We start from the raw sequence: 15,116 nt of genomic DNA, 5'->3' as shown, positions 1-15,116 counted from the left end.
GTGAGTAGGAACTGCTGCTGGAGAACAAGAGGGCCCAGGGAGACTGTAGGTTTCTATAGACAGAAGCGGAGACAGACAAATACAAAACACTCAGCATTCTGCGCCCCTGATGTTTGCAAAGGATTCATTCACCACACCTGTTACAGGTCACACGGAACATGGGGACTCAGGTCCACAGGAACTCCCACATTCTCCAGGCACCGCTGGGGAAGCCGGCGTGCGGGGCTTTCGACATTGTCCCCGCCTGTGACAAACCCCAACTGCGCTTGTCTCAGTCAGGAAAGCAAACCCACCGTGGCCAACGCGGGAGGTTTTCTTTAGGAGGAAAGCCAGGGGCAGGTGTCCGAGGGGCTGGGGAACCGAGGTCCTAACAGGGGAGCGTAAGGTCACGGCGATGTCACCCACCGGCCCTCCTGGGCACCAGAGCAGGTGGGCACGGCCAGTCTAGCAAGGGGGTCTGAAGAGCCAGAAGCCCAGCGGCAGGCGGGGAGGGGGCGTGGGAAGGGAGCCGTGGGGACTGTGGCCTCTGAGACCTGAGAGGCATGGGGGTGCCATCGGCCATCAGTGCCAGTGGACGGCGCGAGAGCTGGACACGGAGGAGAAGCCCGGACGGGCTCTCAGCTCCTCTCTCCACAGCCGTTTGCGTGGGGCTTCGAGAGGTCGGGTCTCTTTCCCCCTTTTAGGTGAAATTGAACCCAGAACCGCACGGAGGAGGGACATGTGGGGCAGCAGCTCTCGCTGAGCCACGTTCCCGGGTCCTCTTGCTTCCTGGTTCCGTGTCCGCTCACCGTCACGCAGCCTCCTGCCGCATCACGGTGTGGATCGGGAGGAGCGGACGATGACAGGCGGCCGCTCACCTTCTCGCGCGTGGGCTGCTAGGGACTAGCTTCAGGCCGTCTCCCCACACTAGCTGCTGTTTGGAGGGTCTGAGCGACTCGCTGAATTAACGGACTGACCATTTTGAGGACAGGCAGGCTAAGCCCTGAGCTTGAAGGCGGGGACACGGGCCAGCCCCGGCCCCAGCCCCGCAGCGAGCGGTGGGGTCAGGCATGGAAGAGCATCCGCGTGCCTCCTTGTCCTCGTCTCGCACACAGCTCGTCGCCAGCGGGAGGCCAGGCAAGCTGAGCTATTCACGGGAGGGAAGACAATGCTCGGGATCCCATTCCTGTCTATTTTGCCTAATATGTTCGGTGATGCAAATGCTCTGCATGTAACACACATGTCAACATGATGGGTGTACAGGCTCATAGCTATTGCTCCTCGCTGCTGGTTACGGAATTTTGGAGACTAGCTCTTTAAGTCGCACCACACTCTGGGCAGAAGCTAGTCTCGAGGCCCCGGCCACGCCGACTTTAAAAAGCCACCCGCTCACACGTCTGATCCGGGCCAGCGGCGCTGTCCTGCATCAACACTGAGGAAGGCTTCCATCCGAGCTTCGGCCTCTCACCACAACCTCGGCCGCTTCCTAGTGCTGGGGACTCGAGGGTCCTTGCCGCTGCCCTTCGATGTCTCCAGCTGCACAGGGAGGCGATCGGCCCTCCCCGGCCCCTCTCCCGTTCCGAGGACACGGAGCAGGTCAGACACCTTGTAAAGCAGAAGGCACAGGGCACGGGGTGTGGCCCATCCAACATGAAAGGTCAGCTTTCCTTTTCCCTTTAGAATTGAGTGCTGTGATTGTAAGCGTATTTATTTATCTGTTAATGCCCAACCGAGGATACTTTTTCCATTGAATTTTAGAGAGAGAAGAAGGGAGGAGGGAGACAGAGAGAGACACACACATCAATGTGAGAGGAACACACCAATCAGTGGCCTCCTGCGCTTGCCCTGACCAGGGCCAGGGATCCAGCCTACAGCCCAGGCACGTGCCCTTGACCAGGAATGTACCCCGAGACACAGTGTGGCTCTAACCATCGAGCGACACTGGCCAGGGCTAACTTATTTTCAATAAATAAATCATCTATAGTCCTCAGAATGAGAATATGTCTGAGATAAGGGACGTCTTCTTAAGCACAGGTGTGGGAGTGATAAAATTCCTCTTCATGGATGAGAGGCAAGGAGAAAGCGGACTTATTTGAAGCTTGGAGGATTGTTGCGAGTGGAGATCCCATGTGAACGTGGCTGAGAAAGGTTGGGTTTGGGTTCAGGAGGAGAACCCAGACCTGGAGCAGGTCATTGCAGGTGCAGACATTCGTACGAACAGAGACGTGGGACCGAGACAGGCCGTGTGGGGGTCTCGCTAGGAGGACAGCCCGTGATGAGGGACCCAGGAGGGAAGGAGGAGGGAAGACGTGGCTCAGGACCAGGTTGGATTGAATTAACTGGCGAACTTTCAATATTTGTGGAAGGAAATTGAATTTGGATGCTTGATTAGATGGTTTGAACAATGTCCCAGGAGACGGGATCTGTCACAGGGTAGTGACAACATCGGTGTCTTCAGGTAGGTTTGTCTGCGTGGGAGTCTGTGTCCATAGGCGACATCCTGGGAAGGACACAGAGGATGTCTCGGAACAGGGGACGCCTGGGAAGCTTCCAGAAGAGTCTTGGGGGCAGGGAATGGGGGTTGGGTTGACGGATAACCCTGAGGCTGGAAAGGAACGGACAGATACAACTTGAGATAAAATACAACCTAAACCACAACGTGAGCTCCCAAGAGCCCACGTCCTCACGGACACGTCGTCTGCATCCCCTCCGGATGCTGACACAGCAGAGCGCGGTTCCCACGCTGCTACCCGCCCTGGAACACAATGTCACTTAGGGTTTCAGGATGAACGACTGGAGGAAGCGCTGGTCATCCGGGAACCCCCTCCTGGGGAGGCAGCGCACGAAAGGGGCGTCTCAGCATTTCTGAGCCGGGCCCTCGCCATTAGACACGGCCTGGGTGTCACTTGACTTGAACGCACCGCCCGCATCGCGTGCCCGCAGGCGCGGTTATGCTGACAGTCCGTCTGAAGGAGGCCGGCGGCCGCGTGTGGCTGCCTGGCGAGTGTTCGATTCTCATCCCGCGCGTCCCGGGGGCCATCCGTGACGTACCCCTGGGATCCTCAGCAGAGCGGCTTGATGAGGGCGCCGATCTGCAAGGCCGGCCGCGTGATCCATCACCTTCTCGCGGCTTTCCCGCTAGGGAGTTCACCTACTGTGGGCTCAGCCCGGTGCAAGGCTGTGTTTGCGAGAAGGACATTCCAGCGGCCCTGCCGTCCACGCCCGCTTCCCCGTCCGCGGTCCGTGAGGGTGGAGGGGGCAGAGTGGTGCCAGGCTCCCTTTCCGGCGGGGCCATTTGTGAAACCGAAGCTGTGTCACCGTGAGGACAAGCATTTTTATTTATTTATTTATTTATTTATTTATTTTTCCTTGATTGGTGTACACCCCCAAAGTGACTTCATTCGCATCTTAAGAATCAATGACTTTGGGAGACGTTCTGAAAGGAATAAAAGTGCTTCTGTCAATAGACGTGACATGCAAATGGTTCAGGAAAGACGTCTTCCGATTTCCAGTCTCAGTGTAGTCCGGAGAGTAAGCAACACGGGGGTGTGTGTGGGGTTGGCGGGGGGGGGGGGGGGGGGGGGGGAGCCATCTCGGGAAGCCCTGACGAGGTCCCGCCCGGTCAGAACGCCCACGGAGGCCCTGGGAAAAAGCCGAGTCGCATCCTGAATCTCCAGGACCTCAGGACTGACTGGGGCGGGGGGTGGGGTGGGGGGCGGTCAGTCCATAGTTTTACAGGATTCGTAGGGAAGTGCTCAGCCCACGCCAGAACACACACGCTGATCATCCACTTAAAAATGCATGGACCAAGAGGGCTGTTTAAAACACTGCCATTTAGCCAACCCAGTGTGGCTCAGGGATTGAGCATCAACTCAGGCACCAAGAGGTCACCCATTCCATTCCTGGTCAGGACACATGGCCCAGTTTCAGGCTCGATCCCCAGTAGGGGGCGTGCAGGAGGCAGTCGATGGGTGTTCCGCTTTCATCCAGGTTTCTGTTTCTCTCTCCCTTTCCTCTCAACTGTCCTCTCTCTAAAAAAAAAATCACTAAAAAAAACCCCATATTTTTAAAAACTACCACTCTGGCTCATGTTTATTTATGAGTAAAGTCTCTCTCCATGAACTCTCCCCATGAATGCATTGCCTAAAAGAAATAAACAATGGACTTAGCGTTGTAAGTTTCCCTTCCCTGGTCGCTGTGGTCTCTGCATGGTTCTGCTAACACTGTGTGCTTCTACTGAAGGCCTGTCGGTGGCTCAGAACCTCCGGGCTAAAATCAGCCATCGGAGCCTCATTAAACCCCTGATGCTTGTTCTTCCCCCCAGGGGGAAACTGTGCCTTTTTTCATTCCTTTTTGCTCTGTTTCGCATTCCCAGCAGGGAGTAGATGCTGATCCCAGTTTCTATTTTAACTCAACCTCAGCATCTTCCAAAATTTACATCAACGAACGTTCTGATCTATAGAAGACCAGATTCTTCCACCAGGAGGGACAGGTCTCAGCTGACAGTAGCCCCCAGGGGACCAGGCCGCCGGTGGGCTTGGGTCACTTACAGTCCCCAAGGTCGAGTCCGAAATGGTGCCTCCCCTCGCTCCCGCGTGAATTCCCCCTTCAGGCTACCTCCCCGCGCTGGCCCTGGGTACCGCCTCCTGCTCCCTGGGACAGCACATGGGGGTGCCTCTTTGTCATCTTGTTTTAGCCAAGTCCCCAGGTGTTTGCCCAGATAGAACACATCTGGAATCCATCAGGGTGGTGCGGGGGCGTCACATGTCAGCTGGCTGACCCATGAGGTCGGCCCACCCACGGGAGCCACAAAGCCTGACAGGAAACAGCGGCTCCCCAATCACATCGAAGATTCTTCCCAGAGGAATAAGGGACAGAGGGTTGCCGACAACACAGGTGATGTCACCTGCTCCCTACTCGGCTACTCAAGCAGCACCTTGGATTTCTCTGTTGCAATTATTCTTTTAAGTATGTTTATATTGATTTTTCTTAGTGAGAGAGGAAGGGTGAGGGAGAGAGAGAGAAACATCAATGTGAGAGAGAAGTATGGATCAGCTGCCTCCTGCACACCTCCCCTCCCCCCCCACACACACACATACTGGAGACTGAGCCTGCAGTCCGGGCACGTGCCCCGACTGGGAATCGAACCTGCGACCTCCATGCACATGGGACGACACCCAAGGAACCGACGCACATGGCCAGGGCTCTCCGTTTCCTCCTGGCTTCTGTGTTGAGGCTGCAAGATGAAGAGGGAAGGGACCAAGGCCCCGCGTGTTGCAGGTGAACATCTAGCTCTGTACCCGGCACGTCCGAGGTACTGACACTCACCTGCTGAACAGAGGAGACTGCTCTCTCTAATTTATTTAACAAACGTGTACAGCCCCTCTGCTAGGTGATGGAGACACGGCAGAATCCCACAGGAGGAAATTCCTGTCCTCATGGAGTTTACATTCAAATGGGCCTCGTTCAAAACTTTTCAATATCACCACAGTCCCATCTCTAAAACCATCGCCTCATAACCCAGGGCAGTGGCGTAGGACAAACGGGACCCGTTCTTCCTCAGAAGAAATGGTATGACTGATTTTGTTCTCGTTGATGAGAATCCAGCTGAGACCAACAACACTGAGACTCATTCATTCATTCACTCATTCATTCAACAAGTGTCCACCGAATTCCGGCCCTGTGCCGGGAAGCATGCCCGTCCTGGACGTATAGTCCAGCGAGGAAGAAACATAGTGTGTTCATTCCTGTGGCTTCTGTAAAAATGACCACAACGCGGTGGCTTAAAACAACACACGTGTGTTTTCTCACAGTTTAATTGGTCTGAATCCAAAAGGGGTTTCCCAGGTGGAAACCACCACCAGGTGCAGGGCGGGTGCACCTGCTCCCCTGCCTGGTCCACCGTCTAGCTTCTGCCCCCCTACTCCCAGCTCAGGGTCCCTTCCTCACATGAGGGTCAGCAGCCCGACCTTTCCATGCCCCTCTCTGCCCTGGATTCACACGGCCTCTGCCGGCCTCTATCCGCCTCCCTCTGTGGAGTTCCCAGCCAGAAATCCCGGGCAACCTACCCAGCCCATGGTCTCTAGCTTCATCCCCTCCGTCTACTCCATGTGGCCGTTTAAGGTAAAATCCACAGGTCCCAGAGTTTCGCAGCTGGCTATTTTGGGGGGCAATGACAGCCTATCACACACACTCATGAACTAATTAAAAAGTCTGTTATTAACAATAATGCTTCTTAATGAAATGGGCCTTGGTTTTCTTCTAATATTCTAAAAATACCAAAATAAAATAATAAGATTTTTAAAGACTGATCATTTGAAAAAATGCCCCAGAATCATATGCCTGGATGATTAGGATTCTGAGGAAAGGCTCAAAGGCCAGTGTCTATAGTAAAAGTGCTAGAGAAGTTGTACATTCATTTTAAAAAATAAAACAGGAGACGCGGTCGGGGGTGAAATTTTAAGTGGTAAATTAGAGTGTGGGCAGATTGAAAATGTCAACATTTTGAAGATTAGAGTCAGGAAAATAGGAAGGGAAAAGCACAATAGTGAAAGACTTGGCTTTTCAGAATGAATAAAAAGCACGTTTGGGGACATCAAAGATATACATTCGCATAGAAATAGCACTTTGTCATTGGACAATATAATTAATGTAATTTTATAAACTAACATAGTGACTGCAAGTAGGGAGCCAGCCTGGAAATCTCTAAATCAACAACAGATGTAAAGGGATTTGCTTTGCATAAGTCGCCGGTGTCCTCACCTCTGGGCAGCATGCAGCTAGGAAGATCTTATTCAAACAGCTGTGGCTTTAAAAAAGGGCCCGACCTGTACGCTCACCGGGAAATTATACACCAAGGATAGACGATTATTTTTTCCCTTTAGAATGTGTGTTGAATCACATTCGGTTTGAATAAATAAAAATTAACAAAAGAACTGGAGAATGTCTCAGATCTGATATGTGTTCTGAGAAGAGTAGTATATTTTAATTAAACACAAAAGGTCTTTTAGAGATACTACGCTGATTCAATATACATAGTTAAAGGGCACCATGCTAAATTTTTACAGACGCTGAAGCTGGAGTGTAGGAATAGAATTCTTATTCACACGTGGACAATTGGTGACTCTCTCCTTTTAAATCTATTAACAAAAAAAGGGCCATTATTCTTTGACTTCGATTCTTGGTTGCAGCATTGGAAGTGACATAATAACTTTGGATAAATATGACTGTAGCCCTTCTGGCCACTGGGTTCTCAGTGGTAGAAAATACCTTTATTTATAAGGTTTTCTGATTCCAATGATTAACTTCTGCATATTTTAGCATTTTCATAGCTTGTAAGATCAGTATATCTTTCCATTTCTTGGAAATGCTGTTAAATAGATGGCTCTTACAATTACTGTGTTCCTGGCCTGTGGGTGATTGTTTGCTGCTGGGTTTCTCCCCAAATATTACTGTCCTGTTATGAATACATACATGGTAATCAACAGGGCCCAGGGCCCAGCCGGTCTGATAGGAGGAGGGCTGTTCTGACATTCAGAGGACCCAGTCCATGTCCACGCTCCGTGACAACTCACACAGGTAAGACAACTGAAAAGAGAAGGCTATGATCGGCACAGACTGGGGCTGGCTATTGACCAAGGCCGACACTGTCACTCCCTGGACTATCCCCAGGCCCCCTCCGCAGTGTAACTTTGCAGTTTCCGCCAAGGGATGGGACCTACTTCCCTATCCGTGAAGCCGGACTGGCCCTGTGACTTTCACTGGAAGAAGACACTGTCTCAGCTATAAGGCTAGACAGCAGGAGACCTTGCCCATGACTGATTTCTGTCGGAACCCCGAGCATGCGTCGTGTGAAAGAGCGCAGACTCACAGAGGCTGGGGACGCTGGGACCAGGGCGGTGGCGGCACAGGTGTCTCAGCTGAGAATGTCCTAGACCAGCCAGGCCCCGGATGACCCAGTCGCTGACCGCAGGTGCAATGCACCCCAGCAAAACCAAAGGCAGAGCCCAGGGAAGCCCATTTTAAATCGTCACTTTACAGACTTGTAAACTAAATGCATGGTTATTTGTTCTTTTTATCCATGCAGATTTGGGGTGATTTGTTACAAAGCAAAAGCTAACTGATACACAGACGTTGTTATATTTAGCTTGGACAAATCAATGTATCATTGAAATGGAAAGAAAAATTTCAAGAGTTAATTTAGTTCTGATATAACATTCTATGTCACGTTTTCCCCTGTGTAATATACCTTTTTTTTTGCCACACCAAATTCTAAATATATATGTCCATTTTAACTTCTGAAAGAATTCAGTATAAAGGAAAAAAAAAAGGAGCTAGTCTTCCTTGCTTATTGCTGACAAAATTATTTAATCCTATTCTTTTCTATAAAAATTTAATATTTGACCATTTATAATTAAAACAATCTTAGTTCTGTTTAAAAAATAGCACTTAATACATTATCAAAGGATTAAACTCCCTGGATTAGCCACAGAGATTCACTTCACAGTTTCATCACTTAGCCATTCAAATAATGTATTACACATTTGAAAACTGTGTCACTTGTAGAAAAAAAAATGAAACGCCAATAGATTATCAATCAAAGCTTATAACAATAGAACACGTTACCTGCGCAAGCAGTGATGAGTGGCAGCAGAATTACCAGTTTCCATAGCAACCTCATTTCCACTTTCTGAAGGCAAAGTTTCCCATAAACTCAGCAGGAAAGAAGGTCTGCTTTCCAGTCAGAATCTCCAGAGTCTGGAAGAAACAAAACTGTCATGAAATGACAAACATACCAGCATGCATATCTTAAAATATACATTAATTGTTGCATTTTTAGGTAACATTAAAATGTCATTACCCAAAATAAAGCAACTAAAGTTCTATGTTTTACATATGTGTATATTTGGCAAAGTATCATAATTTTGGTTCACACCTCAGATAAACATTTCATTTGCCATCAAATTTGCTGTAGCAGTTAATGAATTGGAATGAAGTTATATTTATATTGAATGTATTCCATGTGGATTAAAACTTTTGTTAGTATAATTTTAAGTCTAGTGTTTTGGAAATGTTAAAGAAAATTAAAAACATAATCAAGCAACTACTGCAATTCTGTTTTTTATTTTTATTTTTGATTTTACACCATTAGAAATGAGATAAAATATTGCATATATATATATATATATATATACACACACACACACACACACACACATATATATATACAGTGATTTTATACATTTCTTGGGTTTTTTAATATTTCTATCAACATAAATGAAAACAACATCAATAGTGTTTTTATCAATGTTGTTGAGAATGTGTTTATTAGAAAACAGTAAACCTATTAACCAATGTCACCCCAATAAATTTAATAAAAATAAAATAAAAATATCCCTTTAATTTATGAAAAATAAAGAAATCATCACTTTTCCTAATATATAATTCATTATACTAGAGCATTATGTAATACTAGTGCCCTGGTGCACGGATTCATGCACATTGAAAGGATATTAATTAGAAGGTGACTGGTGGGTTGGACTGGGTGAGACGGGCCGGAAATGCTCTGGAGCCAACCTCCCACAGTCCCTCCCCGGCCGGCCACACCTGGGGCAGTGCTACTGCTCAAAGGGTGTCTGCAGAGTGAGCGGGGTCCCTCCAGCAGGTGGGGTCCCTCGGCCTGGCCTGCGGGGATCAGGCCAAAACCGGCTCTCTGATATCCCCTGAGGGGTCCTGGATTGAGAGAGGGCAGTTCTCGGGTGATGTACCCTGGAATCGGGCTCCCTACTCTCTAGTTCCAGGGTGCGTCACCCAAGAACCACCGCTGCCAAGTCACTGCAGTTCGGCAGCTCCTGCATTGAGTGTCTGCCCCCTGGTAGTCGTTGTGCATCATAGCTACTGGTCGGATGGTAGGATGGTTGCTTAGCCTTTTATATATATAGACATCACAGATATATAATATGCTCATTAGGAAACATTATTTTGCTTAATGTCACTAGAAGTAAAATTAATATAGTGCAGGACATCAATTTCTGGAAGTGTGATATTTCAAATATGGACATATTTTCCTATGGGAATACGTCCTAATTTCCTCTAATTCATTTTGACATTTATACTTTCCAATGATAAATGAACTCCAAATAAAGTGTTTGCTTGGCCTTTACTTCCAAAGACAAATCTAGTAGGAGACTCATGGAACTCATAATCTCAAAAAATTACAGAATAAACTCAGCTAGGTCACATTTGATAAAATTATTATATAGCAAACAATAGAACCCTTTGGTAACTTTTAACTTAGTGGAAATATTGTCCTGTGACTTCAAATGCTTTTGGAAGTATGTGGACTTTAATTGTAAAAGTAGTAAAGTAATAATATTTTAATCATTTCCTGATATATTTTTAAATTTTAATAACCTTTCATTTCTTTCTGGTACTAATTACTCCAACTTAAACTGAAAAACAATGACCCTATTCAAATTTAAATTTTTGTAGTGTCTAAGTTTAATGCTTTCAGATTTAAACAAGGAATAAAAATCAAAGGCCAAATAAACAATATTTAGGTCAATCTGTTATATTGAATTGATATCATCCGTTCACAAATTCTCTCATATCTTACATCACCTTTCCATTTCATTTGACACCAAACATTTTAACTTCGTACATTTAAATGAAATAACATTCCATATAGTAATTCATTTATAATTTTTTCAATAAATATTTATGTATATATCTATGTATGTGTTTATATCCATTCTTGCTATTTTATGAGAGACAAGGACATTTAACAAAACAGCAAAACCAATCACACACACACACACACACACACACACACATTGCTAAATAGTTATATGAGGTAAATATATGGTATATGGTTATGCATTGAAGAAAAAAATGAGGCATGGAAGTAGCAGTCTCTGAAAAAAGGCCCTCCTAGGAGAATGGAAGGGTTTGACCTAGAGATGACCTTGCCATTCCTCCCAGCTCTAATAGTCTCCGATTGCTTGATTCACCCCAGTGTATAGGTGGATAGCAAATATCGCCCTTGACCATCTGATTGCTTCTCAGCGTCCATCATGAGGGCAAAGCCCAGGAGACGAGCCTCATGGCGACGCTCTGTAGAGAGAGCCCAAGTAGCTCATATCTATGTTTCCGTCACCATCTGTAAAAGTTCCATTTTTTAGAAGTTTAAATCGCCCAGGAAGAACACTCTGGTTCCATGAGAACAAAACAGATCAGAAGAGGCTGGTTATGTCCTCCCAGCAAAATGGGGTGGAGGTGGTCAGCAGGTACAATGGATGCTGGTCACTGACTCGCAAAACAACCACAGGAATTCTTTCCCTCGGACCCTAAGGACAGGTCCAGGCAAAACAGAGGAGGCCAGTCAGGAAACTTAAAAGGACTTCGCGACACCCTCAAAGAGGTCTACGGGTCATGTGATCTTCCCAGATCATTCTGGCCCCTAGAAGTGGGTGTCCACATTTTGGTTAAGTTCAACAGCTAAGGTCATTGTTCTGTTTTACTGGACAGACTTTGTCCCCTTTAGACCATGCGTTTTCCTCTTTCTTTCATGGAATGTCTTCATGCAAACATAACCATCTCACACACTTCAGCAAAAGAATATCTATCGCCCTGGCCAGTTTGGCTTAGTGGACAGTGTCGGCCTGCAAGCTGAAGGGTCCTGGGTGTGATTCCAGTCAAGGGCAGGTACCGGGGTTCCAGGCTCGATGCCCCAACCTGGTCGGGATGCCCCACCAATGGATGTGTCTCTCTCAGGTCTATGTTTCTCTCTCTGTCTCTCCCCATCCCTTCCACTCTCTCTGAAAATCACTGGAAAAATATCCTCGGGTGAGGATTAACAACAACAACAACAACAAAGGATATGCATCACTTCAAAATCTCTTTCTGGCAGTTCCAATATATATATATATTTTAAAGTCTCTGAAATATGTAAGACCTTTATAAGTTGGGTGACAAAACTCATTTTGTGGTAAAACCGCCCTAAACTAATGTGATGGTCTTGGGTCCATTTCATTCAACTTAGTATGAATATTTCTGTTTTTCTGCTGAACTGAAAATGTTGGCTCACAATAGAGCCTTCACCCACTGAAGGAGTCGTCTGAATTCAACCAGAGTGTCCCACGTTGCTAAAGGCTAAGATAGGGATCCGCAAACCAGACCTGAGCAGATCTGGTCCTCCACCGGTTCTGTCAATAGAGATTCACGGGAACCCAATCCGATCTGTATTTGTGAACCGCCAATGGACGCGTTTGTGCTGGAAAGGCCAAGTGAACACAGTACGCCCTGGACACTGAAGGTATTTCCTCTCTGCCCCGAAGAGATGGAGAGCTCCCGGGAGGTCTGATGCGTCCTAAAGTCTCCCGCACACCTGGCCGTGAGGACCTCGGTGAAGGATGCTGGGACTGCGTTCCTCTAACCCCGGTATGGGCACTCAGCAAAATACCAGGGGTCCATCAGAAAACGGTCCCCGTTCTGGAGTCCCCCAGCCTGGGAGTGTCCTGCCTAAAATGACCTCTCCTCACGTTGCAGCCTCAGCCAGCCTCTGGCCCCAGAGGCCTGTGAGAGGATTCAGAGACGGTTCCCTGACTGACAGGTCATAGCCAACCCCAGTTCTTCTCAACCCAGACAACACTAACACTTTCTTTGGATCAGAAAAAGCACTTTTTTAGGCCTGGAAAGCCATCGCTCCAGTTACCCCTGGCCATAGGACCCCTCGGTGTGCACATGTGGTGCAGTGGCCAGGGAGCCAGCGGGAATGAGGGAGGGCCCGCGTTGGCTAGATAGACCTCAGGCGGCAGGGGGACTCCGGGAGGGGTTGCCATGATCCCTGTGGTCTGTCCAGCAGCCATGGGGCACGTGGGAGGGACCAGAAGAGAGAGGGCATCTCTGATTATTTTCTTTTATAGGAGAGTTTTCCCATCCTCTTGGCATGGGGAACGTGGGGCCGGTGGGCGGCATGGGTGGCTCTGAATCCAACCTTGGAAAGGAGCACGAGTCCTCGCAGGTGCTCACCAGCCACATCTCCACGGTGAATGCGAGGGAGACCAAGCCCTGCACACTGAGTGACGGGGGCCAGGGACGCTGTTCGTACCCGAGTCGCTCCACCTGAGGCCCTCACCGTCCGCAGGTGTGTGCATGTGACAGCAGTGTGGCGATGGAGGGCTACGCTCATTCACACATGTAACTCCTGGTGGGACCCCCCAGCACACTCCAAACCACACCTTCTGCTCTCTGAAAGGATGGTCTCACCTTGGATGTGGGAAAAAGAAACGGCACGAAATGGCTTTGGTGCTACAGAGCGAGAGAAGGGCCGCCGGAGGGAGAGTACGTAAGAGGCCGGCCATTCCTCGCCCTCCTGTCTTGCTTGTGCTGCGTTGGCACAAGAGGAAACCACGCTGCAGGCGCGTCACCCGTGACGGCCTTCCTTCTTCCTCTACTCGGAGCCCCTTCGGTCGGACGTGGAAGAATTTCATCGCGGGATCCAGACCTGTTCTCCGAAGGCGCGTTCATCGTCAGAACAAATGTGCTCAGTACTAATGGCCCTTTTAGTTTTAATTGACCAGTTAATTAACTACATCAGATAAATTAAAAATCCCAAATCCATTTTCTCCAGGTAGCCCCACTGTTCCATACCCATCAGATAAAAACAACACAAAACAAAAACAACCCAGGGCCAGACAGAGCAGGAGACTCATCATAATTTTTACAACAGATTCCCCACCTCAGCATTCACGGAGTTATTTACTATCAAAGTAAATCAATAACAAATTTAAAAATGAAATATGTATGATCTGAAAAAGCCAGCGCTAAACTTGGAAACGCCAACCGCCATGGAGTCAGGCGCAGTGGCGACATGAATTGCACCATCGCCTCTGTGTTCAGGATATAATGCGCTCGTAGGGGGCCTGTTTGGCCAGCTCTCCAAACAGGCCGTCCAGGTAGAGGATGGATGAGCAGCCGGGCAGGAGGCAGCAGCTCAATGCAATCACAGATGCAGCTCTGCTTCCTGGAGGAGGCGGCGTGATTACACGCTAAGTTGTTAACAACACGAAGCAAATGCAAATATATTTGTTATTTAAAAAGTTAGAGTCATTCCTACATTTTTTTAGCTGAGCCACCAAGCTGTAGTCATCAGAAATCCTACACTCTGACCCGGGCAGTGTGGCTCAGTGGTTGAGTATCAATCGATGAACCAGGGGGTCACAGTTTGATTCCTGGTCAAGGGCACATGACTGGGTTGTGGGCTCGATCCCCTCTAGAGGGCATGCAGGAGGCACCTGATCAATGATTCTCTCTCATTATTGATGTTTCTATCACTCTCTCCTTCTTCCTCCCTCTCTGAAATCAATAAAAATATATTTTAAACAAAGAATGAGTAGAAGCAGAGATGCCAAGCATATATGTTAGACAACAAGGGGCAGACTAGTTTTCTCTTCACTATTTTGGCTTCTCTATACATTTCAACAACAACAAAAGAACACGCACAAATAAAATAAGAATTACAGAACCATCCTATGAAAACAAATATGCATAGGAAACATTATTTTGTTTTGGGGGAAGGATAAACAGATTTATCTGGGGAGTATTCGAGCCATAGAGGGGAAAAAAATCTTTATTTCTTTTTAAAAATATATATTTTATTGATTTTTTACAGAGAGGAAGGGAGAGGGATAGAGAGTTAGAAACATCGATGAGAGAGAAACATCGATCAGCTGCCTTCTGCACACCTCCTACTGGGGATGTGCCCACAACCAAGGTACATGCCCTTGACCGGAATCGAACCTGGGACCTTTCAGTCTGCAGGCCAATGCTCCATCCACTGAGCTAAACTGGTTAGGGCAAAACTTTATTTCTTTATATGCCAAATAAAAAGCAGACTGGGGAATTCCTCCTGCTTTGCTACATTTATCAAATTAAAGAGAAGCCAAATAAAAAAACTCAGTCCAGGCCAAAACAGTACCTAAATCTAATAACATGGTGTTTAATAAAACTACGTATTGTGTGGTACTTCGCTTGACAAAGGTGATCTCCTAAGTTATTCAGAATAGGAGCGGGTACAGGGAAAGGGGTTTCACATCAATTCAAGTGAAAACCAAACCAAACAAAAAAGATGAAACTCC

At 47.7% G+C, this 15,116-nt stretch overlaps 1 protein-coding gene across 1 annotated transcript in view; it reads right to left on the bottom strand.

Moving 5' to 3' along the window:
* CNTN6 (contactin 6) overlaps positions 1 to 15,116 on the bottom strand; it is a 165,699-nt gene that overhangs the window by 121,771 nt on the left and 28,812 nt on the right. Inside the window, 1 exon segment of the mRNA XM_036333342.1 lies at positions 8,605 to 8,736. Within this exon segment, the coding sequence (XP_036189235.1) occupies positions 8,605 to 8,659 (55 nt within the window). The 5' untranslated portion in view covers positions 8,660 to 8,736.

This window comes from Myotis myotis, unplaced genomic scaffold (assembly GCF_014108235.1).
Source record: "Myotis myotis isolate mMyoMyo1 unplaced genomic scaffold, mMyoMyo1.p scaffold_m19_p_13, whole genome shotgun sequence".
Taxonomy (NCBI): Eukaryota; Metazoa; Chordata; class Mammalia; order Chiroptera; family Vespertilionidae; genus Myotis; species Myotis myotis.
The sequence above is the reverse complement of the archived record's forward strand: the minus strand, read 5'-3'. Positions and strand labels throughout refer to the sequence as shown.